The 23675-nt window shown below is 46.1% G+C and overlaps 1 protein-coding gene across 1 annotated transcript in view; it reads right to left on the reverse strand.

Moving 5' to 3' along the window:
* RIMS4 (regulating synaptic membrane exocytosis 4) overlaps window positions 1-23675 on the reverse strand; it is a 216183-nt gene that overhangs the window by 36604 nt on the left and 155904 nt on the right. Inside the window, exon 2 of the mRNA XM_061375530.1 lies at window positions 17014-17289. Coding sequence (XP_061231514.1) covers window positions 17014-17110 — 97 coding nt within the window. The 5' untranslated portion in view covers window positions 17111-17289. The remainder of the gene's footprint in view (window positions 1-17013; window positions 17290-23675) is intronic.

Consider the following 23675-nt stretch of genomic DNA (forward strand, 5'->3'; position numbering starts at 1 on the left):
GTTGTCCCTACGTGGCCACTTGGATGCTCTGGTTCCTGGATCCAGGTGGATTTCAAGCCTGGAAAGGCTGCACTGCACAAACTCCTCTGACGTCACCCACACAGGAGGCTACAAATTGGTACCAGGAATTGTCACCATTTTGTTTTGCTCTTTCAGCAAACAAACCCAACCTCTGAAACCCGTGCAGGATGCAGAGATAAAAACCAGTCATGAATAAAGACCAAAGAAGTTTGAAGGGTTTGTTTTTACCAAGTTATCAATACCTTCTGGCAGTTTCCTCCAGCTCTAATATCACCAGCAAGCACAGTAACCCCTGGCAGGTTTTGTACACCGCTCTACAAGCACCTCATTAAATATCACAATCTACTTCTGAAAAAAGAAAGCATGAACTGAAGTTGTTGTATGGCAAAACACAGAGTGCTGGGAAAGGATACTGATGGACAAAACAAGGTTAGAGTTTAGGAGGTCCAGTTCTCACACACTTTACCTGCTATTGCACTGTCCCTCTGGGGCCAGCTGCTGGGAAATGGTGTATTGCTCACACAACATGTGCAGTCTGTGCTTAGTGCAGGCCTTGGTTTCACTTTGCTCTGCTAAGGCATTAGGTGAGCAATCCAAGCCAACTTATTAATACATCAAATGACAATAAACCAGTTGGAGGGAGATGAATTACTGAATTCACAATAATTTAGTGCTCAGAGAAAACTGTAAGCTGGGAGCTACTGAACAGAGCTTGATTTCCCTCAGAACAGTTTTACTGACATGCTGTAGAGTGCCAGTCCGGTGGAAACCTCAAAGAGAAGACACCATCTTTTATCTTCATTAAACATGGCAAGCAATGGCAGCAATCTTCTCAATGAAGTAGCTCCCACCCCTCTGGGAAGCACGCATACAACAAACCAAATGTTACAGAATCATTTCACTGGGGTCCATAGTGCAGTAGTAACAGCAAATGTTTTTCCTGGTAGCCAAAACCATGCACTGAGCTGCATTCAAAATTTCCCTACCCTGAAGCTCTGCTTCAAAGTTCCAAATGGAAAAATTATGTCAACCACAAATCTTTGGTCAAAGCATCTCAACATTAGGATGGCACTTAATTTCTATTGGCTTTTATTGGTTTGAGGTGAATCTTGAGCTATAAAACGCATTAATATACAACTTTGCTTCCTCTAAGACACAACAGAGCACATCTAAGAATGGCTGGAGGTCTAGACTGAAAGGAAAGAATGGTAGGAACAATGCAAATACTGATCCTAAAACAGCAGACACAGATACTACAGGAAAGAGAAAACTCAAGAGTTTGCTCAAAATCCTCAACAGTGTATTTACTACACACATGGAGGAGCTCAGTACCTCCTTGAAAATGAGAATTTTAAGATGCAGTGCAAGAAACCAGAGGTGAAATCCAGCCCCATATCAGGCATTATATGAAAGGCACAATAAAATCAGTATTAAGACAAAGAGTGACATCCAGCCATCCCATGTGACTGAGAGCAACTCCTATTTACTTCTCCAAGCACTGTGGAAGTTGCACCTTCTTCAGATCCTTTTTGCATACACAAACCAGTTTTGTAGCACTAAGAAAAACAGCTCCAGTACATTACAATGTCCTTTAATAACAAAAAGCCACCAATTGCCTGTGTGACTCAATAGTTTTGACACTCCCACCTGTAGCAAGGTTCAGAAGAGGAATAAACTCACAGCATTTCACTGGGGTACCTGATATTTTCATGCTGATTGTTAACATTAAAGACTGAAGATGAACCACAGGTTCATCTTGAACTTCACTCAGGATGCCCACCTTGACCTAAGCCAAGTCTAAGAAACAGGTCTAAGCCCAGAGTCAGCATATATGTTGATATAAACCCACTTCTAGAATCTTCCAAACAAACCATTTTCTATTACTTTGGGGCAGTCATTACAGAGTCACAATATTTTGTCAACCTTTTACTTGTACAGTCATTAATCATGCACCATTTAACCACTGGTTTGTCATTTAGTCTCCTAATCCTTTTCAAATCCTTCTGCTTATTTTCACATCTTTTTTCCTATCCCATTCTATGTGTCTTGCTAATTACACTCCTTCACTGTCATAGGCTGTTTCAACACAGACATGCTGAGCCAGAGGTGGTTTGATCACTCGCTGTGCCATTTGCTATTGTGACATTTAAGAGATAAACAGTGTTAGTGGAAGATGCTCAAGTGCACTTCATTATCTGGACAGCTGCTGATAACGCTAGGGGAGGAAGGGTGAATGACCATTAGGTGGTGTACTTGAAAACAACGTTTCTAACCTTGTAAAAAAGAACAATAAGAAAGGATAATGCCTCGGATTTCCATCTTCTCAAAATAAGGAATTCTGCTCCCTTGCCAGCCGTACCGTTTCCAAATGACTGTTATTTACAATTTTGCCGCATCCTGAGCCAACCAACCATTCCTGCCAGTCTCTGGAGACCTTCCGTCTCCAGAAGTGAGCATACGAGGGCAGCAAAAGCGGACACATCCAAATGACAGGCACCAGAAACGGGTGACACATGAATGAAACAGCAGACATCACCTGAAAACTTAAGCACAACTGAATTAATCATGGCAAAAGTAACTGAAGAGGCACTGTGATGTACATAAGAGAAAGAAGGGAAAGAAGGAAACATTTCTGTCAAAGTCAAAATGTTCAACTAAAACAAGTGAAGGACCAAGTACCTCCCAAAACAACCTTGGCACTATGCAAGAATTGGTTGGGCAGTTTCCACTTGCCAAGAACAACATCGTGGACACAGCAACTGCCAAATACACTCACATCACGTAGCCCCATTAGATCAACAGCTCCTAATTAATTTAGAGCGTGGATCAGTCCTCAAACACCTTTTGCTATAAGCAAGACCTACTGAAAGTGATGAAGAGGAATCATTATGCCTAACACCCGCAACAGCTTGCTGTAAACACATTTGGCAGCACAGGGAGGTTCCTTTATGGCATAATCCATTTTTATATACACCTAATATTTTCAGGTTTTCAACTGATTGTCAGTGTGTTTGTAGAGGCTGTTAATGAACCTCATTGCTAAAAGCAGTTACAATTCCGTACCTATTAATACACCGTGACATCAGTTATGTCAGCTTCCGAGTGAATCACAGTCGCAAACTTGTAGGTGTTCGATAGCTGGTTGTCATGTCGAAATAGAACATTGTTAAATATAATCCAAGTCTGTCCTAGTTTTGCAGCTCTTTTCCCCTTTCTGCACTGCAGCCTTAGTGGACTGAACAAATGCAGGTCTGAAGAGATAAGCACAGGGCTATCAAAGGAAAAACAGATCAACTATTAGACCACTTAGATCAGCAAGATATAAAGTATTCACTTTTGACTGCAATTTCCTCTCAAAGCTTAATAGAGCAGGTCACTGAGTCTTTCACAATGTCTAAAACATGTAAGATGTACCCATATCAAGATGTTAAGCGTCCCTCCCCGTGCCCCCCCCAACCCCCCCCCGCATTGAAATAAAAGGCTGAGACTCTTTCCTGACATAGTAATTTGGTATTAGCGGCAAAATCCAGTTTCCAAACCATTTACTAGTATCAGACGCCAAATGCTGCTTCAATCTGCATTACTGACACTTGCAGAACACCTCTGTACTGGTCAAATTGTACATAAAAGCACATTCTTACCAAAACTGACAGAAGCTGAGAAATTATTAACAAACATTTTCATCAGTGAAACATTTCCAGGTCATCATGTTGTCACCACTTCAGATTCACCTCCCCCTCCAAAACACTTTCATGCACCTGGTACAGGTGATCTTTGGAAACCCAGTCTTAGGGCTTTAGGTAAAAGGTGTCTGAGGAAATAAACCAGTTTTCTGTATTTCAAGAAATTAAACAAAATTATGGTCTGAAATAAGACTTCCTGATTTTCACAGGCAATGTGTCCTGCAAACTTGCTGTCTCTCTGCAGCAGATGGCTGCAGTGAACAGACTGTGAAAAGTGAGTCAAATTCACCAACTAAGATGGACTGGGGCTAATTTGCCTGGTATTATTCCTAGAGCAGCAGTCAACTTTGGCTCAACTAACCAAGCAATATTTCATAGAGCTCTCTAGTAGGTAAGCCAGGCAGCACTGAGACAGAAATAGAAAAATATTGAAACAGGGCCGACACAATGCCAGGTTTAGAGACACTTGGCTTGGGTTGGGTCTTGGGAAAAACTGAGTTTGGGCTGTAGCAGCCGCCTCCTGTCCAGGAGCAGTAAGAGTGTTTCTGCAGAGACAAGAGAAGACAGGTCACAGAACAGACCTATTCCTGTTACTAGGCAGAAGCTGGGAGTTCAGTGGAAACAGATGAAAAACAAGTTTATAGAAAGATAACTTGGGACTGTGGCATGACTCAAACGGGAGAGCTGAGAATTACTGTTGTGAAACAGTCCAGAAGTGGGTCCTGAGGAACAGATAAAATTGTTAGTCAAGTTCTGCTCCTTCCCCTAGCCTCAACCTGCACTTTCTCAAGCCACACATTTATCTTTTCAGTCCCTTCAAGCGAAATACTTTAGACCAGGCGTTAAAAATCACAAGCCCTTTGTTTTATCGTAAGTGATCCCCTTACACTGCAGCACTGTTGCGTGAGAAAGAGACTTGCTGTGCACCCACAGACTTAGACTGCACAACCAGAGCTTATGCATATTGGGGAGGCAAATCATTAAATGACTGTCTCCTTACCCATGCAATTTTCAGAACCTACACATGCACAATAACTAAACCAAGATCTTTCAACTGTTCTTAAAAAGCACTAGTGGAAAAGGTGGAAGGTCCTTGGGCTGCCATAGAGAAAACATCTTTACCTTTATTATTGCTTGCCAAAGCTTCAGCTTATCAATTAGATATTGAGAACAGCTTTCTCTATGAAAAAGGAAAAGATCCAATAAACATGTGCTGCCTGCACAGTGAAAAAAACCACCATGATGCTAATTTTGGAATACATGACCTGGTGGAAATACAGGCATACAGGAAGAAAAGGGAAGAAAAACATAGGGGGAATACTGAAAATCCTAGTGGGACATTGTTACTGCAGAGATTGCTGCAGGAACTGAAATATTTATAGGCAAGCGAAAACTATTGATCGAGACATGATAAAATCAGGAGGCAGCCACAGAGATGAAACTCTACCCAAAGACCTCAGGCTGCTGTCCAAAACCAGCCCCATGGGCAGCAGTGCCTGCAGCAGCAGTCGCCTCCTGCAAAGGAAGGGGAGGAGGGAGCAGAGAACTATTGGGCTGCAGATAGACATCAGCAATGAGCTTTCTCCAGGATGAAAGGATCAGACCCAAAACAAGACTGGAGCATCTTCATGAACTGAGTGATCTCAGAGCACTCTGACAAAGACCTGTGTGATAGCAGCACACATGCCTCAATGCCAGATACAGAGCAGTTATTGCAGTGAGCTGTCCGATCACAGAGGGAAAGCTGCTGCTTAGTGCAGCAGAAAGCAAAACCAGGTGCTTTTAAGCTGAATTATGTGAGAGCTGCTATCTACAAGAAGGACTACCTGCCTTTTTTAACACACACACAAACACACACACACGAAAGCCCAGAGAGAGCATCTCTTCTACCCTCAGCCCCATATCTGAGAGCAGTCACTCAAGAAACCCGCATGATCAGTACCACAGCATTCCTAAAGGCCCCAGATGGAGGAAGCAAGTACAACGTTGACAGCATGCACTGACACCACTGTGCAAGAACGAGTGCCATGGGACGCTAACGTTACCATGGAAATGTCCTCATACCACGTAACATTTTGACACTGTCTGTTTTCCGAGAAGCAGCAATGATGTGGCAGCCTGCAAAGCCTGTTAAGAGTTTCACCACGGTTATTACTGCAGCCAGAAGTCAATTCCAACTGTCTGGGTATTGGATCTTGACCAATCTGGCAGCTCCTCTTTCTAAAGTGCACGAGGAAGCTTTTAACAGAAACAGTTCCATAAATCACCCGGGTTTAATGTGCACTGTCTGCCAGGCTGAGCATTGGCCCACATGCCTGCTTTCGGCACTGCTTGCCCTGCTTTCTAGACCAGCTTTTTCAGTGTTCCTCATCAACTTACTTGAATTGCAGAATCCAAGGGAGAATCTGCTCCTCTGCTCAAGCTGCTTTGCATGACCAGAGCAGCAAAGTCTCGGCCCCATGCCTGCAGGGCTGTCGGGTGATTTTCTGAACAGCTGAAGTCAGGTATAACCCTAAATCCCATTCACTTTAAATACTACAGAATCAAAGGACTGTTTGTGGTAGAAGGGACCTCTCATCCAGTCCCAATGCCTGCGACAGGCAGGCACATCTTCCACTATAGCAGGTTGCTCCAAGCCCCGTCCAACCTGGCCTTGAACACTGCCATGGATGGGCAGCCACAGCTTCTCTGGGCACCCTGTGCCAGCATCTCAACACCCTCATAGGGAAGAACTTCTTCCTTAGATATAATCTAAACTTACCCTTTTTCATCTTAAAGCCATTCTCCCTTGTCCTACTAGAGACCAAACCTCAGATATTTTTGAAAATGCTCAACTTTACTATTTAATATTTAAAATATGCACAGACTCTTGACAAAACTGTGCTGCTCATTGCAGAAAACTTGTTTTTATCTCAAGGCATATCAGGTAATACTAGCTAACCCTTTCCTGAACAAAAATCCCAAATCTGGAGGGAATGCAACTGTGGACTATGTGAGTCACAAGAGCAGATACAGAGGAATCAACCAGCACAAAAATGTGCAGGTCTGTGCCAAATGAACCAAAATCACAATTGAAACAACACCGGGTTGTGACCTGCAATTCCTTCTGGTCTGGGGAGAACTGGGGCTGATTTATGCCACTGCCATTCAGAAATGAATCCACTACAACAGCTGGAAGTCTAACAGGCACTAGAAAGAGGAAAAGCTCTAGTTTATTCTCCTGACAATTTCATTAAAACCCAAATATGGATATATAAAGCAGCAGCCTTAAAATCTTTAAAGAGATTTTCCTAACTTTGCACTAGTGCTGGGATGTCATGAACCAAGTACAAGAAGGGAAAACGGTGAACAGCAGAAATAGAAGAAAACCACCCACCCAATCCTTCCAGGATGCTGAGAAGTGCTAAACTGCCCGTGGAGCCAAGTGAGGGACACGTTGGGTCCACACACTGTCAGTGCTTCCCTGCCAAGGTGGGTCATACTGCAAATCCAACTCCAACAGCAGAGCTGTTTCACGTAAGAGGATGGTCAGCTCCAGGACACAATCACACATCCCTTGTGGAGGGAGAATATAACCTCTTGAACCAGATCTGTCACCAGCATGAAGTACCATTAACCACAATTACCTTTATTCTAAGTACTAACTGTGAATGATACCTCAACAGTCCCTTGAGATGAGCACTGCAAAATAAAGCAATGAGAAGGTGCTTGAAAAAAACATGCCACTCCAGCTGCACTGAAAGCAAAGGTTTTTAAGGATGCTGCACTTCACCCATGGATCCTCAGTTACAGAAGATCTCCAGCTGCCAAAATCACCCACAAAATGGTGCAGTAATCCTGGAGCCTGGAAGACAAAGGACCTTATTACAGAAATTCACCCCATCTCCCAATCCCAGAAACGTCCCAGCAGCATGGGTCTTGCTAAACAACAATACAGAATTCAGACTGATCTGGATGGGATAAAATCCCATCCTGCCAAATCAACACAAGGAAATTCAATAAAAGCACATGTGGAGACCAGTGATGAGTGGTGCTCCTCAGGGATCAGTACTGGGACCAGCGCTTCAATATCTTTGTTGGCAACATGGATGGCTGGATTAAGTGCACCCTCAGCAAGTTTACCAACACCAGCAAGCTGTGTGTTGGTGGACACTCTGGAGGGAGCTGTCAACCATGGGGATGATAACCAGAAGGACCTTGACAGGCTCAAGCAGTGGGCCTGGGTGATCCTCATGAAGATCCACAAGGCCAAGTGCAAGGTCCTGCACCTGGGTGGGGGCAACCCCAAGCAGAAATACAGGCTGAGCACAGACTGAGTTGAGAGCAGCCATGAGGAGAAGGACTTGGGTCTGTTGCTTGATGAGAAGCTCCCCATGACCTGGCCATATGCACTTGCAGCCAACCATGTCCTGGGCTGCATCAAAAGGAAGGCAAGCAGCAGGTTGAGGGAGAGGATTATCACCCTCTACTGCGCTCCCAGGAGACCCCTCCCTGCAGTCCTGCCTGTGGGGCAAAAGCACAGGAGGGACATGGAGCCACTGGAGTGAGTCCAGAGGAGGCCACGGAGATGCTGCGACGGCTGGAGCAGCTCTGCTCTGGAGCCAGGCTGAGAGAGCTGGGGTGGCTCAGCCTGAAGAAGAAAAGGCTCCTTAAGGGGAGACCTGAGAGCAGCTCCAGTGCCTAAAGGGGCTACAGGACACCTGCAGAGGGGCTTGGGACAAGGTCCTGTAGGGACAAGACAAGGGGGAATGGCTTGAACCTGCCGGAGAGGAGATTTAGATTAGATACGAGGGAGAAGTTCTTCCCTTCAAGGGTGGTGCGGCCCTGGCACAGGGTGCCCAGAGAAGCTGTGGCTGCCCCATCCCTAGAAGTGTTCAAGACCAAGGTAGATGGGGCTAAGTGCAAGGATTGGAACTAGATGATCTTTATGGTGCCTTCCAACCCAAACCATTCTATGATTCCCTGAAATAGCAGTCACTTCATAACGCTGAAAAAAATTAATGCACAAATTCCAGAAAGAGAATGAGTAGCCAGGCAGCAGTCCTGCAGGGAATGATCTGGATTATACCTGAATGCAAGTCAGGAGTGGGGACACTTTTGCAAAGCACTGTGTGTATTTATAGGAATATTACACACAAAGTGTGGGAGAGAAGTTACTTCTCCCTGCTAGGAGCCAGACAGCAGCCACTGCTCCTCCTGCAAGATCCTGAGTGCAGCAACAAGGCCAATATGATGCTTGAAAACTGACCTACAAAATTCAATCAGGCTTCTTTGGTCCAAAAAGCAAGAGGAGGAAGAGGGATGCCAGGCAGCAATGGTTGTGATTATGGTAATTTCCTGGTTTGGGATTATCAGCACAGGGAAGAACAGGTTGTGATGTGAGGAGCTGCTCAGAAGACAGCAGCAATCAATTGCTTCCCATGTGGCTGGGAGCAAGACAACAGAAGGCAGCTTAAGTTCCATTGAGATTTAAGCTAAATTTTAGGGTAAAGTGTCCTCATTAGGAATAGGTTGTTAGTTAGGGAGCAGCCACACATGACTCTTCAGGACCCCTCCTGCCTCTACATTTGTAAGAATAACAACATACAAATATTAGCATGAGTTCCTCTTAATCATAAAACAGTTTTGAGAAGAATGTGACATTTACCTCTGTATACTCTGTACCCTGGAAATCAAGCACTCAGACACTTAAACTGGCTCCTGCAAGGCTGTACGAGTTCTTTGTGTATTGGACAAAGGTGATATAACACTCTAATGGCACAAAGCTGAAACATTATCTGCCACAGTGATTTAACTGTGGCTGGATTTGGTTAAAAGATAGGGCTGCTGAGCTTTGCTGTATTCCCACATGAAGCTTGGCTGTACCAGGGCTTCCCAGGCTGTACATGTGTGCTGTTTGCAAAAGCAATGCCAAAAATATAAGTTAAATGCAGATCCCAAGGCAAGCACAGTTTGACAGCAAAAGCAGAGCGTGCCTAATTTGTGTATGTCATCAGCAAATGATTTAAGCAATGGCATCTACTGAGGCATCATTTGTGCTGCAGGATCCCTATCGTGACACATGTTCCCATTCAGCATGGCATGGTTTTCACACCCTTTCCCAAAAATAAAACCAAACCTCAAAGGAACATCATTTGGATAGACAAATATTCAAACTGCATTGAGCAGTTCTGTAGGAGACCAGAAATCCTTATTCAAATATGCTAACGGTGCTGCACACCAGATGTCTGTGGGGAAGAGGAAAAGATGGGAGGGCTGAGGGGCCTGTGTGAGCCAGGTCCCATTGCCCCACTAAAGCACATCAGCAACTTGCAGGCCCTTTCCTAACTTAAAATGTTCACATTTCTAAACTAACCAAACGCACTCAAATATGAGCAGATAGTGCTTCAGAAAATAATTGCACAGATAAATTATTCTTCAAAACAACTACTCCAATCAAACTTAATTCTTTCCTACATAAAGCAGATACATACATTCTGTCAAACAGAAATGTTGGAAGCAAAGTAGATACAGCATTTCACAACTTGCCCTGATGTAGGAATCTGACAGAGTAAAGATAAATTTTTTTTAGCCTGGAGAACAGAGTGCTTTTGAATTAATAAATGCTGCATTAGAATTAAATGCACATGAAATAGAAGCAGTAAGGAAACAGCTTCTCCTAGACAGAGAGCTTTCTAGGGACAGACTCTTCTATTTGGAAGTCAATTGACAGCAAAATAAGAGAAAAGAGATATGCTTCCCCTGTGGCTGGCAGGGGTCAGGTACAACCAGCCCTCTACAACACCTGCACACATGGTTCGAATATAACATCTTCCTCCAACACACCTCAGGCCAGGCACAGCCACCTTTGAGGGAAGGAGACAGCACTAAGCTTTCCAACAACTGCACATGTGGGCTGCAATAAGCAGTGCTAAGGGGACAGTGCAGTGAATCCCATGACCTCCTCAATGTTCCCTCTCCCCTGTCAATCCACACCCAGATGACCACCAAGGAAATGCCTACAATGCTTGAGATAAGCTACTACCTCTCTTCTCCCACATCATCATTTAGAACAATTCCTAAATCTCATCTGGCACCAGCGCAAGGCACAGGTGGATGCTCCACCTTGGAACGTGCTGGATGAGTCTGCCAGGGTGCCCCATGGGAGACAGGAGCGAGCAGCAGTTTGCGCCCCAGGACGGCTGCCTGCCACGCTGTGCGCTGACCGCTACCACGTCACCCTCCCCTGTGCTCTCCCATCTGTCTCACTGTACCCATCTGCTGGGTTGTGCCACAGACTGGAAGCTCTCTGGGACAGAGACTGACATTTTGCTTTGCATTTCACAGGCACAGCATGATCTTGGCCGAGGACTACGGCTCTCACGTGCGGCCACAACACCAAGAGCAACACAAATGAGGATGAGGCTTCAAATCACTCATTCCCAGAGCTGACTCACTCACAGGGCTCCTGCTCTGCTCCAGTCTCACACAGCCACAGGAGAAGACAAAACCCATCCTCCATAATTGCATCTACTAATCACATATGCAGGCAACAGATCCAGAAAGCAGAAAGCTGCCTTTGGTGCACAGGGGATGCAAGGAGCAGCACAGCTTGTTCAGCTCTCACCCAACTAGGTGCATCTGCTGTGTAAAAGTTAGTTGTTGCATTTATGGTCTGGATTAACTCATGAGCAGGTGTGAGATCACCAACCTCTGCAGGTATTATCTGTAGCATCTTCCTCTAGGGTGCTGATCCATTTCATACACTTCCCTCTGATGAGAGACTGATTTGACAGCAGCCCTTCTAAAACTGTTCTCATTTTTTATTTAATTTTAATCCATTTATGAAACAAGCACCTGCTCACCTAGAGCTAGAAGATGCCCAGCAGGGAGAGATGCATTGCCTGCAATCACCAGGATAACCTACAGACAAAGATACACTGCTAACTGTGCAAGAAGAGGGAAAAGCCGTGGCTTCTGCTGCCTCCTGCCCAGCCAAGAGAGCTGGCGAGGTATGCAGCAGGGATCAGGCCACAGAAAAACTCTCTACGTACTTGTTTATCCCAAAACTGATTCAGATTTGTCCTGCAGCATTCCTGGGTTAACACCTTGCCAGATGAGCCTCAGAGTCTGTGTCTTTGCAGGGCTTCAGGGATGAACTATCATTTAATTTGTAAAAGATTAATGAAAAGAAGTCAACATTCCAGATGTGCAAATACTTTCCCTTGTCCCCTGCATGTCTGCCATGTGAACATGGTTACCGACCTAACAAAACACTAACAAAACTGGTTAGAGGCTTACAAAACTTAAGGTAACTTTGGATGAAGCAAAACCAGACTAGACACCAAATGACTTAACATGTTTGATACGTATACATTAAAAAAATACACACATTGACTAGTTAAAACACTTGAATCATGATTTTTCTTTAAAAATCATATGTACCCCAATCCAGTACAGTGCTGCAACTGAAAAACATCCCTGGCAACATGAAACACACACAGGGGCTCTCTCTAACAACTTTGCAATGCTCTAATGCTTAGAATTATAGAAAAGTTCAATGCCTACAATTATAGATAAATTCAAGAGATAAAATCTAGACAAAAGAGTATTCTAAACTAAACATGTCCACAGCACGTTCTTCCACCCCAGTGTTATACATGGCTTTTTCAACCCATTAAATTAGTATTTCACATAGCTTGTCTTCAAAGCAACTGCCTGTAGCACAGTGCATCTGCCAGTACTTGATAGTGTGTGAAAGCAGCAGCTTAGGCTGAATTTTATCTCAAACTCAACTCTCTTCTGAAGGAGCAGCTGACACGAGGAAGGCTTACCGTCAGTATCTAGGAGACATTTTGACTTTGGAAACCATTTTCTCTCTGCCAGACACTTGGTTCCAGCTGGCTGAGACACAACTTGATTCTACTGTCTTGCAGCCAGGGCAGAGGTGTGCCAAGCTGGATGGTCCCTGTGCTGGGGTCCTGACCCACAGGACCCATACACATACCTCACAGCTATTCTGTACCTTCTCCCGCTTCTTGATCAAAGCATCCCTGCTATACCCACTTCCATGGGTATAAGAGCCCCATAAGAAACATGTGTTTTCTCTTGTGCAGATGCTCAAGTTGTATTTGGACTGTATCTGCTTTTGCAACACGATCAATGGCTATAGTCTCCCAAACACTCAAATCTATACCCCTGTCTGGGCATACCTCAGGTGCCTTCTGCCATTGCAATTGGGTGTCCTTCCTTAGAAAACCAGGGTGTAGGGTGAAACAGAAAGCAGTTGGTGTCTTATTGCATCTCACCCATTTAAGCCAAAGTACAGCTGGAGCACACACCCAGGCCTGAGAAGTACCCTGGATCCCGCAACTTAGACACAGGAGCTTAAGGAAATCCCATCCCCTCAGCAATTTTTCACATTTCCCTACCTGTGTTTCTTTAGGTACAGTCCCTGTGCTCTGAATTACACAGGGTCCTCATCTGGAAGTTCTGAGCTCTTCTGAGCTTCTGGCTTCCTGACTCCCAGCAGGTCCACCACCATTACACTGACTGTCCTTGATATTAAACCACCTTCTCTCTCCTGCCCAAAGCTTGCTGGGTTTTGCATGTGCAGCTCCACGTCAGTGTCTGTTGCTCTCTACCAAAACCTCACTTTCTGTCCTGCTTTAGCCAGCTTTCCAAACCTCATTCTCTCCACTGAACAAGCTGGTTTTCCTCCATGACAGCAAACACATCCCCATTTAAACTTATGGATGCCCCTCATCCTGGAGTGCGCAGGTCTGAGCTATGGCTGCTGTCACAGGTGGATTTGATACACCCCATTCCACAACCCCACAGTTGCAAACTGCACCCAGGACTCCAGAGGCACCTATGAAGCAGGTCCCCACAGCCATCACAGATCCTCAACACCCTATTATTAACCCATACAAATTTGCCACTTGGCAACTCCTTGGTCCTTGGCAGTTTGGTTCTTTGCAGCGCTGTCAGATGAGTACCAGTGTACTGAACAGCTGATTCCAGCCAAGACCAAGTGTATTGCAGATCCTCAGGACAGCTAAGATTTGTGTTCACACTGTTAGAAATGGCCACTGATTTAAGGCTTGCATTTCTACATGTCCACAAAGAATGCCTGATGGATTTTTACCTCTTTGCAGTCTAGTACTCCACAACTGAAAAATTATCAGAGCTCAGGATAGATAATTTGCATAAGTTAAACCAACAATTATGATGATGATAGCCACAGCTTAAAACTCCTTAACTTCACTGACATTACTGGGGACCTCAATGGAGCGAAGATAGTGGCACTCGGCCAGCAGAAAGGAGAGCAACATTACCACGCAGAGATCAAAAGAGTTATTAACCCAGAGTTCTTACACTATTGACTGCAGACAGTAATTTCTGTTATTTTAAAGCCCCACTGCACCTTACTGGTGAACAGAGCTCAGTGTTTGCTCAGAGCATCCTCTCTGTACACGCAGCAGGGGAATGAAAACGGTATTACAATGTAGGAGTCCACATCCACCTCTTTGGAGAGTCAGGCACGTGGCTTTATTTGCCACAGGACACATCTGAAACTCAATCAACCTCACGCTCTGGAAGCACTCAGAAACAATCCAATTTCTTGCTCCAGGTTCTGCTCTCCTGCCTACACTGGCTGCCTGCTCTGCACACCAAAATACAACCAGGATATCATTATTGTCTCAGCATCCACTTCATCATCTAGAACTCAGTCCAGACACACTGGTGGGGCAGCAGGCAGAAGAGCTGTGGAAGATGAGAAGAGTTTTCTCACCTAATGTCCAGAAGGCAGGCAGCAAAGAAGAACAAAAGGAACATGGCAGAAAAGGAAATATTCTATAAGTAAACGCATTTTTCCTCAAAAGCAGAGCTATTTTCCAAGACCAGACATGGGAAATGTTGGAACCCAGAGGTACCTTTACCATTGGCCAGATGTGACTAGCTGTTTCCACATCACCGTGGCTTTCAGCATAAGCACTCCTTCAAAATTCTTTTTATGCTCCCTTAATATGACCCTAACGTAGTAACTTACATGTACACCTCAAGAATTTCTTCTGTTTGTAGATTTAAGCTCTCATTAGGCTCGTTTCCCTTTTCAGAAGAAAATGTCAAGTTTCTTTTAAGCTTGGCCATTTACCAACTACTCTCCTTTTCTGTAGGATGACTATCCTCTTAACGATGTGGTTCTCAGCTCCAGACAAAATGGATGATGTGCCTGTTGGAAATAGGATTGTTTACTTTGTCAGTGCTCACGGGATCAATTTTTTTCTTTTTTCTTGCCATCTCCTATAGAGAACATCTTGCCAAGTGCAGTATTCATCTCCCTGAATGAGCTATCAAAATCTACTTTTTGACAGAAATCATACTGCAACCCAAACTGGTCAGAATCTCTCTCAATTTCAGGAGCATGCATGGGAGTGAATACAAAATCTTGCCTGGCACAATTTCAGCATTTCTTCTGCCATTTCTCTTTCATGGCATTTATTGAGAAAATTATACAGTTGTAGTTTTAATGCACAAACATTCAAAGCAGCACACGTTCTTCCTTGCTGATTGCTCATACGTGTCTGAATACACACTCATAGGCACAGAATGCAGGAGCAGTGCTGCAATGTCCCCACTGCACTGAACATTACCCCAAGCAGCTTTACTAACGAGACTAACTCAAGCAGGCAAAATCCATTAATAAGCTGCTGGAGAATGAGGTCTTAATTGTAGATTTATTTAATTCAGAGACAAGTACTTGTATTGTATTAAGAGCAGCCTATTAACATTCATGTGTGAGCATTCAATAAGCATGAATAAATAGAAAAATGAATTTGCACTGTAAGGGCTGAAGCAGAAGCATTCACTTAAGCCATCATCCTGCTCAGAGCAAGAGGGGCCAGACACCAGGGAATAAAACGCTGTTGTGCAGGGTCCTCGTACTCCAGCATGTCTCGCTATCAATCACTGCTGAAGCAACAGCGCCGAGACTTCCCAAAGCTCCCATTATTGTCTTATCGCTCCCCAGCAATGGAACCAAAGATGAAGCAAATAAATCATCAGGAAAATTTCAAGAACAAGATTTAAATAAATACATCTGTTGGAGGAGACAATTTTCTGCTTGACACCCCTGCACGATGCTGATGACAATCCCGGGTTAATCACACAGATGATGAATTTATTCTTACGTCAATCCCTCTAGAAACAACAACGTTACAGGTGTAGCAGCTAGCGGGCTGATCTGCCCATCTATTCCTGCTGGCATCTGTATATCTTGGGATGAGCCCCTTAGACAAAGAAGCATGCCGGCATTTTGAGGGATGCAACCATGACAGTCAATGTTAAAATACGCCTCAGTTACCAACTTTCATTATATGCTGCTCAGAAGATTCACTTACAGGTTCAGTCTCTGATACTGTGTGTACTGTGAAAAACATCCCTCGTTTATAAGTGAGACAGAATGGACAGTGTTTCTCTGCCACTCTCCATCCACTCTCTCGGATTTCCTCCCTACTCTCACAGCTGCTGCACTGCCCTCCCCTCCCAGCACCTTCTCCAGCACCAGTGCCCTTCCTTTCCTGTTCAACCCTCTTTCTTACCTACTTTTCCTTACCAATGTCCCTCTTTTTAAAGCTTAGTCTCGTTTTATGACCACTGCCAACACTCTGAGACCAGAAATGTCTTTGTGAAGAGGGCAGAAATTGCTGCATCCATTCTGACAGGCTTCTATACGTGTTTCACGAGCTACTTCACCCTCATTTAAACAGAATCCCGTTTACAGCATGACACATGGTGCCAACGACCCCTCAAAACGATTAGCTCACTGTGTATAAATCAGTACAGATTGGACACACTGTCCAGCAGAAGGGATGCCTTCCCCCAAGCGTTGCCCTTCACTGCTTTATACAGCTTGGCACAAGAGGGACACCAGGAGCGTAAGCCACTCCATTGCAAACGCCCCGGTTTTCCTATCGATGAGAAGAGGGAGCACATTTCATCATCATGAACAAATTCCCCCTTCTCATCTCCATAGGCTCACGCTTCCCATGGACTGGAAACCTGGTACCAGTCGCACCGCAGCCCTTCGGCAGGGTCAGGGCACTACCGACACACTGCACAAACCCCCCCGCTCCCGCCCAGCCCCATGGCCCCACCGCTCCCACAGCGTCCGAGGGCTGGACACGCGTGTGCTGGAGACCGGCCCCGCGTCCTACCCCCGGCCCCACCGGCACCCCTCTCCCACAGCTGCCATAGGCGTCCCCCCCGCCCCACACCCCCCCTCCCACCGCCACTCGGCCCCCCAGCCCCGCTTCAACCCCCGTACCCGCGTCCTCCTCGTCGAAGCTGTTCATGCAGGGGAAGTAGATGGCCAGGGCCTCGAAGGAGGCGGACAGGCTGAGGCGGCTCTGCGACCGCTCCATGAAGAGCCCGGGTCCGGGAGCGCCGCCGGGGGTCTCGCCGGCCGCCGGCGGCGGCTTGGCCAGCTTCGCCGCCCCATTCTTCACTCGGAGCACGGCCCGCGGCGTCTTGGCTGCGGCGGTGGCCGCGGTGAGGCGGCGGGGCGAGAGGAGGCGAGGCGGGAGCGCGGAGCGGCGCGGTGCTGAGAGGAGATGAGAGAAGCCACCTGCTGCCGCCCGGCGCTCTGGGCGCCGCCCCGCCCCTCCCCACCGCCCCGCCCCTCCCCGCGCCGCGCCCGCCAGCGCCGCCGCCAATCACCGCCCGCAAGGGAGGGACGGGCAGGGGCTCCTCAGCCCCGCGGCCATCTTCGCGCCTGGTGTTGGGGGCAGTACGGGCTTTCCACCGGGCTGTACGGGCCCGGCGTTGCCTCACACACACCGTCCTGGCCCTGTGTGTACCCCAGGAATACTCTTGTTGAGACTTTTAGGAGGTTTCTCCCAAAAGAGGGAAGATAAGCGATGCGTTTCAGGAGCACCCCAGCCCGCAGACAGCTTCCTGAGGGCAGCTGCTCCGCTGAGGTGGATGCAGGGTAAAGGCTTCTTAGGTGCCTGCAGGCTGAGACGGATGGAGAGAGCATAGAATGGTTTGGGTCGGAAAGGACCTTAAAATAGTCCAGTCCCACGGGCAGGGACCCCTTCCACTAGAGCACCGTGCTCCAAGCCCCTGTGTCCAACCTGGCCTCGAACACTGCCAGGGATGGGGCAGCCACAGCTTCTCTGGGCACCCTGTGCCAGCGCCGCAGCACCCTCACAGTGAGATTCTCACCTCTGAAGGGACGTTTCAGTCATCACCGGTATCCAGAGGTCTTCTGTGTCCCCAGAAGAGGCTGTTCCCAACCAGGCCACGATAGCATTTAATTCTGTGCATTGAACTTTTTCCCCTTTCCTCCATCCACATCCCAGGGGCTGTTGCTATCACTGCCCACCAGCAGAGGCGTCTTCTTTCCCCAGTACCTCTCTTCAGGCACCAAAAAACCTGCCAAAACCAACCAACCCCTCGGAACACTACAGACCGTGGAAGCATACGGGCTCTTCCTCGGTGATTGATAGGAAGGCTGCTGCTGGCTTGGCTGAGCATTTAAACCGGTTCTGCAGCACACCGTTAGGTAGGTGCTGGTGGGAAGTTTTTCTGTGAAAGAAGAGAGCGAATTTTAGATCCTTTCCAAAAGCCAGTTCCATGTATGTCTTTTCTGACAAGCCTTATGGAGAACTGCTGGCTCAAAAGCACCAGCTGTCCACAGGTGCTGAGTATAGACATCACAGTATCACCCATTTCCACTTTGGGAAAGGAAACCAGCATATCCTCATTTATTCAGTGCAACAAATCCTGGGATGGGATCAAACAGAGCATGTTTTCTGACAGCAGCTTGATCTCCCAAGCATGCCTGCTGTCCTCTCAGAGCACAAAGGAACACGTTTGTCATGAACTTGGTCTGTTGACCCATCACGATTCCCAAATGCCATCCCATTGAACGCATGAAGTGACAGGTCTGTTTGTGCTATTCCAAGAATGCAGATTAGAGCCCAACATCTCTCTAAGGAGAATTGTAGCTTAAACTACTGCACACCGAGTGCTGCAGTGCAACAGCCTGAAGTGAAAAAGTGCTTTCCTCCTGCAGCACTGGAGCCCAGCAACAACTGGGAGATGACTGGACTGGGCATCCCAGAGTCAGTCAATCCCAGCACTCAGCTCATCCCCACTAGAGCTCTAGTAGAGCTAGAGACCTCATACCTAAAAATACTGCTGCTGGGTTTATTTCACAGCAAGCAGCATAAGAATTAGAGCCCATAAGATTACCTGTACTCTTCTCTCAAACACTTAAAGAAACAGTCCAGTAAGAGTTCTCTGTCTGCTGAAAATCCTTCCAGAGCTGTAGAGTGTTTGTGGTTTCCAGTGTGAGGAAGCAGTGAGAGCAGGGCTGCTCTCACAGAAGGGGAGCCAGAAGCAGCCCTACACCACAGGACATGACCAGGGGGGTGGTGGCAATAGGTCCTATCAACACAGCAGCTCCAAGGTCAACCAGGAAAAACCCAATGCCAGTTCAGGAACAGATCTGAGACAGGCTCACTTACAACATGACCCAAGCCAGAACTGAAGGTTGCTGGGGTTGGAGGTTAAATAGAGCTCCTGGCAGAGGGAGTGAATGTGAGCCCCAGATGAGGCTTGTCAGGGCAATTAAAGCTGATTAGTGCACTCCCAGCCCTGACATCTAGAGTCTTCATTATTGGTGATGCATCCAGAGGTAATCTGAATATCAGATGCCAGGCTGAGCTTGCAGGGCTTCCTAATAGAAAATACATTTTTTAATTCAGAAACTAATCAAAATTTGCTCTGGAGTTAGTGAGTTACATGAATTCCTCATCAGAGCCAGACTGGGGAGGCAGTAAAGCAGAAGGAACAGAATGAACTTACTACAGACAATGATGACTCCAGGTCTGAGTTTTGAAAGGCAGGGATATCAGTGAGGAATGTATTACCATATGTTTAAAAAAAGATTTCAATAGCACCAATCAAGGCATTAGCAGCAACAGGGACAAATCCAAGTGCACTAAAGCTGTTAAGACAGCTCCTGTCTAGCAGTCCTGGCAGCACATTTGATCCAAGGAGCAAGAGGCATCTGTGAATCAAAATCTGCTTCCAGGTTCCTAGGCAGAGGAGGTACCTAGAAGTGCTGGGAGCTGCTTTCTGTTCATTGAAAGCGTGCAAGGAAAAATTTAAACGGGGAATAGAAATTTAGTCTCAATTTTATGCTGTGATCATCTAAACATAAAATCACAGACATCTCTTGTTTCACTACCTCTTGAAAGCGTAGTGATGGCAGAGGTACCAGTGCCTAATGGACAACACAGGCCTGTGGTTGGGATATTTGATCTCTACCCTGTCTTTTCTGTACTTCACTTTCTTTGCTAGTGTGCTGGGACCCTTCTGCTCTGAGCACTTCAAGATCTACCTATGAGGTGCTGAGTGGGACCATCACCGTGACCCACTGCACCTTTATCTGCCAGCTTCCTCTCCCTCTGCAGGCACACCTTCTCAGCACCACTTGGTCACATCTTCTCAATCCTCCTGTTGTGCATTTTGATCCAAGCTGTCTCACACCTCCCTCTTTACCATACCTGTGGGACTGCCCATGCTCAGGTCCTTTCCTGAACCTTTCTGTTTCAGGGGGCCTTGGGCTGAGTGCCCTCAGCCTCATCCCTTAGCTTTGGTGTCATCTGCCTCTCATTTCCTGCTACATTTTGCTCCTCAGGACAGGGACCTGTCTAGCTCGTGTACTGCAGGGCTCTTTGACTACTGGTTGGGCCAAAACATCCTAAATCAAAACCATCTGCCTTGAAGTGAGACAAAATACATTGACAGCTGGAAATCAGATGGACAGTTAAAGGCGTAATGCCCTCCAGATGCCTGAAGGAAACAGTTTGTTTTGGCTGCCTGTTTAAGGGAAATAAGGATTTGCAGTGAAGCTGGAAACTGTTAGTCCATAAGTGTTCCTCTTCACCAATCATCATGGACAGAAAGATCCTTGGGAGAGACCTAGAGAAGTGAGGATAAACAAGGCGGAAGATTCCTGTGATGTTGTAAATAAGCTGAGAGTGCAACTGAGAACAAATAAACTCAAAGATTTACTGCCTCCAGAATAGCATGTTTGTGGCTGCTCTAGTGGAAGTGGTTAATTGATTGTTTCCCCAGTGAAGCAGGCTCTGAGTGATTGAACCATGGAAAGCTCTGATAGATTTTTCCTGCTGGCTCTTTCTCTTCCCGCTAGTCATGTAGCTTTTATTTTTGCCTTCAGTATTAGGTGTCTGGGTCAGCCTAGGAAGTTAGGTTTTATAGAGTGGAGTGAGAGGATATACTGCCCTCTCCCTCTTGTACTCCCCTACAGTTCTGTGTGTGCCTGTTTGGAAATAAACTCCCTGGTTTGTGTGTGTTGATCTCTCAGCCCCGCCTGCCTACTGCTTGCTCAAAAAAGAGTCCACGTGCTAGGAGCAAAAATGCAGAAGAGAAACAAATCCTGCTAGTGAAAACACATCTCGTGCATAAATCTACTCAGAGTAAATACAGCATCCCTGAGGGTAAGGAGAGTTGAGCTCCTCCCGTCTCACACCACCTCTCCTTCCCCAGGGCAAAGCTGATGCCAGAGCCAGGCAGTTCATAGCTGGTAGGTAGTACATGATGTTCTCCAGCTCAAATGCAAACCTCATCATCCCTGCTCTCCAGGGCTGTAACTGATTCCCTTACCTGACTCAAGTTCCTCTTGGTCTTTCTGGGCAGACTGGAGGGCAGGAGGTGAGATGTGCTGAGCATGGATACAGATAACCACTGTATAAACACCACAGAATGTCCTGGCATTGCCACCTCCAGTCTTGCAGCATTGCAGCAATGTATGGTGCTGAGAGATAATGATGCAATGTGCCTAACTACACCGAGTACCAGTTTCACTGGGCTTGGCTGTATAACTTGTATAACAATAGGTATTTTAATTTATTTTCTTGTTATTTATGTTGAGGGAATATTGCAAACTGATGCTAAACAGTGAGTAAAAGGCTCTCTCTTCCCCAAGTGCTCACTAAATACTCAAGACAAAGAGCAGAAAGCAATTTAATTCTTCTCATACAAGTTCAGGCTACAAAGCATGGGAGTTTTACTTGGCTTGCCCAAGACCACATAAGGAAAGTCTTTGTCGGAGCCAAGAATTGAATGCAGATTTCCTGCCTTAATCTCAAGACTACTGTCTGCTTTTCACTAATGCAAGCAATGTTCTAACCTTAGCAAAATTGCATTGTAAGCCAGAGAGGCTATTATAGCATCCTTTGCTGGCTGGGATCCAGGCAAGCCAGGAGTGCTCTGGTTTGTTGATATCCCAACAATATACATGTCCTGCTGTGGCATAGCAAGCGCTGTCCTAAAGAGCCAGAACACGACGCTGTGTACATGGTGGCATTCAAAATATGCTGCACTTATTTAAACCCAAATCCCATCTAGAAGCAGATTTGTGTTCAGTCTTGCAGTTCTTTCACTCTTTTCTCCTAATATCCTGTTGACTTAAAGTCACATCTCTCTTGCTATCAAAACCAAGCCCACAAAGGTGCTAAACCACTAGTGAGACAGAGCCAAGAGGATGAGTAATGTGATGCTGTCATTGTTAGGTCCCTTGCTAGCCTTCCTTCTCACATTTGTCTAAGCCTGCCTTTTCCCAAGGGTTAAGAAAACTTGAGGCTACACAGTACATGCTGTACTCTGTTTTTACTGCTGGTACCTACTAAACCTGGACAGGTTCAGCCCATTCAGTTGCTTCTAACCCCTGGGAGCAGGAGTGTGGGAATGGGTTGGGCACTGCCATGGGGTATAACTCAGCAGACTATCCTCTGCTTCACTGTGCCTTCCCAAATGTTGGGGCTTGTGTTGCTTGGTGTTTTTTTTTCCAGTTCAGTCAGGCAAGATGGTAAATGGATGCTAAATCAGGCTGATTCTTTTCCAGTGACTAAAATATGGACCCAGACTGATGAAGTGCAGTGTAGTAGTAATTTGCAGACACATGTTGTCCCAGTATTCAGCCACAAGCAAGAAGGAAGAGGAGACACCTGCATGTAGAAAATGCTGTTAAGAGCAGGTTCTTGCTTAACCACTTCCCTGATTTATCATAAACACATCACCTCCCTAGGGGCCATGATATTCTCCAGCTCTCCAGACTTGGAAATGTTAGGCACACTGAGGGAGAGTTTGAAACACCTGGGAAAAAGAGGATAGAAGAACAACAGCAAGAAAGAAGCCAAAACCACTGAACTTCAGGAAGCACAGAAGAGAAGGAAAGGACTGGAGACTTTAACCAGTCCAAAGAAGTTTTGCAGCCACAGGGAAGTTCAAGACAGCCAGAGAAATGGACTTAGGGCAGGAACAAAAATAAGACACTAAGGAGGAGCTCATCTAGCTCCCCTATAAAGCTTAATGAGAGAAAAGCCCACCTGGAAACTCAATCAATAGTTATAAGCATCTGGATATTAAAGCAGCAGGTTGATTGGCCACAAGGGGTACAGTGCTGCAGCGCAGGTGGTTGTCAGTCCTGCATGGGTGTGAAAACAACGAGGCTGCTTCTGAAAACCTGGACCACAGTGTCTTCATTCTACACAGCATTCTGTGGAGTGGAGATTTTGTGGAAAATATCCTGAAGGTTTGAGTGAAAAGCGTTAGCAGATTGTGGCAGAATGAAAGCATGGAATTGTGCAGACAACCCACTTCCTTCAGTCCTTTCATTCATACCCGCTTATGGTGTTGGCATTGTCACAAGTGGAGGCAATGCTGGGAATGACAGGTGGAATTTAGTGCATTTGAATTTTAATCAGCAATTATTGTAAAACACAATAATGCTTCAACTAGTGGGTAATTTAACTCCAATTCCAAAAATATAGACGCATCCACTCTAGCTGTAAATTTCCAGCCTCTTTCCTCCAAGCAAACCAGCATATAGAAATGTATGAATGATAACCAAGCAAAGTAATGATGGCTGGAGAATTAAGATGTTTTAGAACT

Source organism: Neopsephotus bourkii, unplaced genomic scaffold (assembly GCF_033783945.1).
Source record: "Neopsephotus bourkii isolate Nb327-2 ecotype Australia unplaced genomic scaffold, CSIRO-AGI_Nbou_v1 NB_1663, whole genome shotgun sequence".
Taxonomy (NCBI): domain Eukaryota; kingdom Metazoa; phylum Chordata; class Aves; order Psittaciformes; family Psittacidae; genus Neopsephotus; species Neopsephotus bourkii.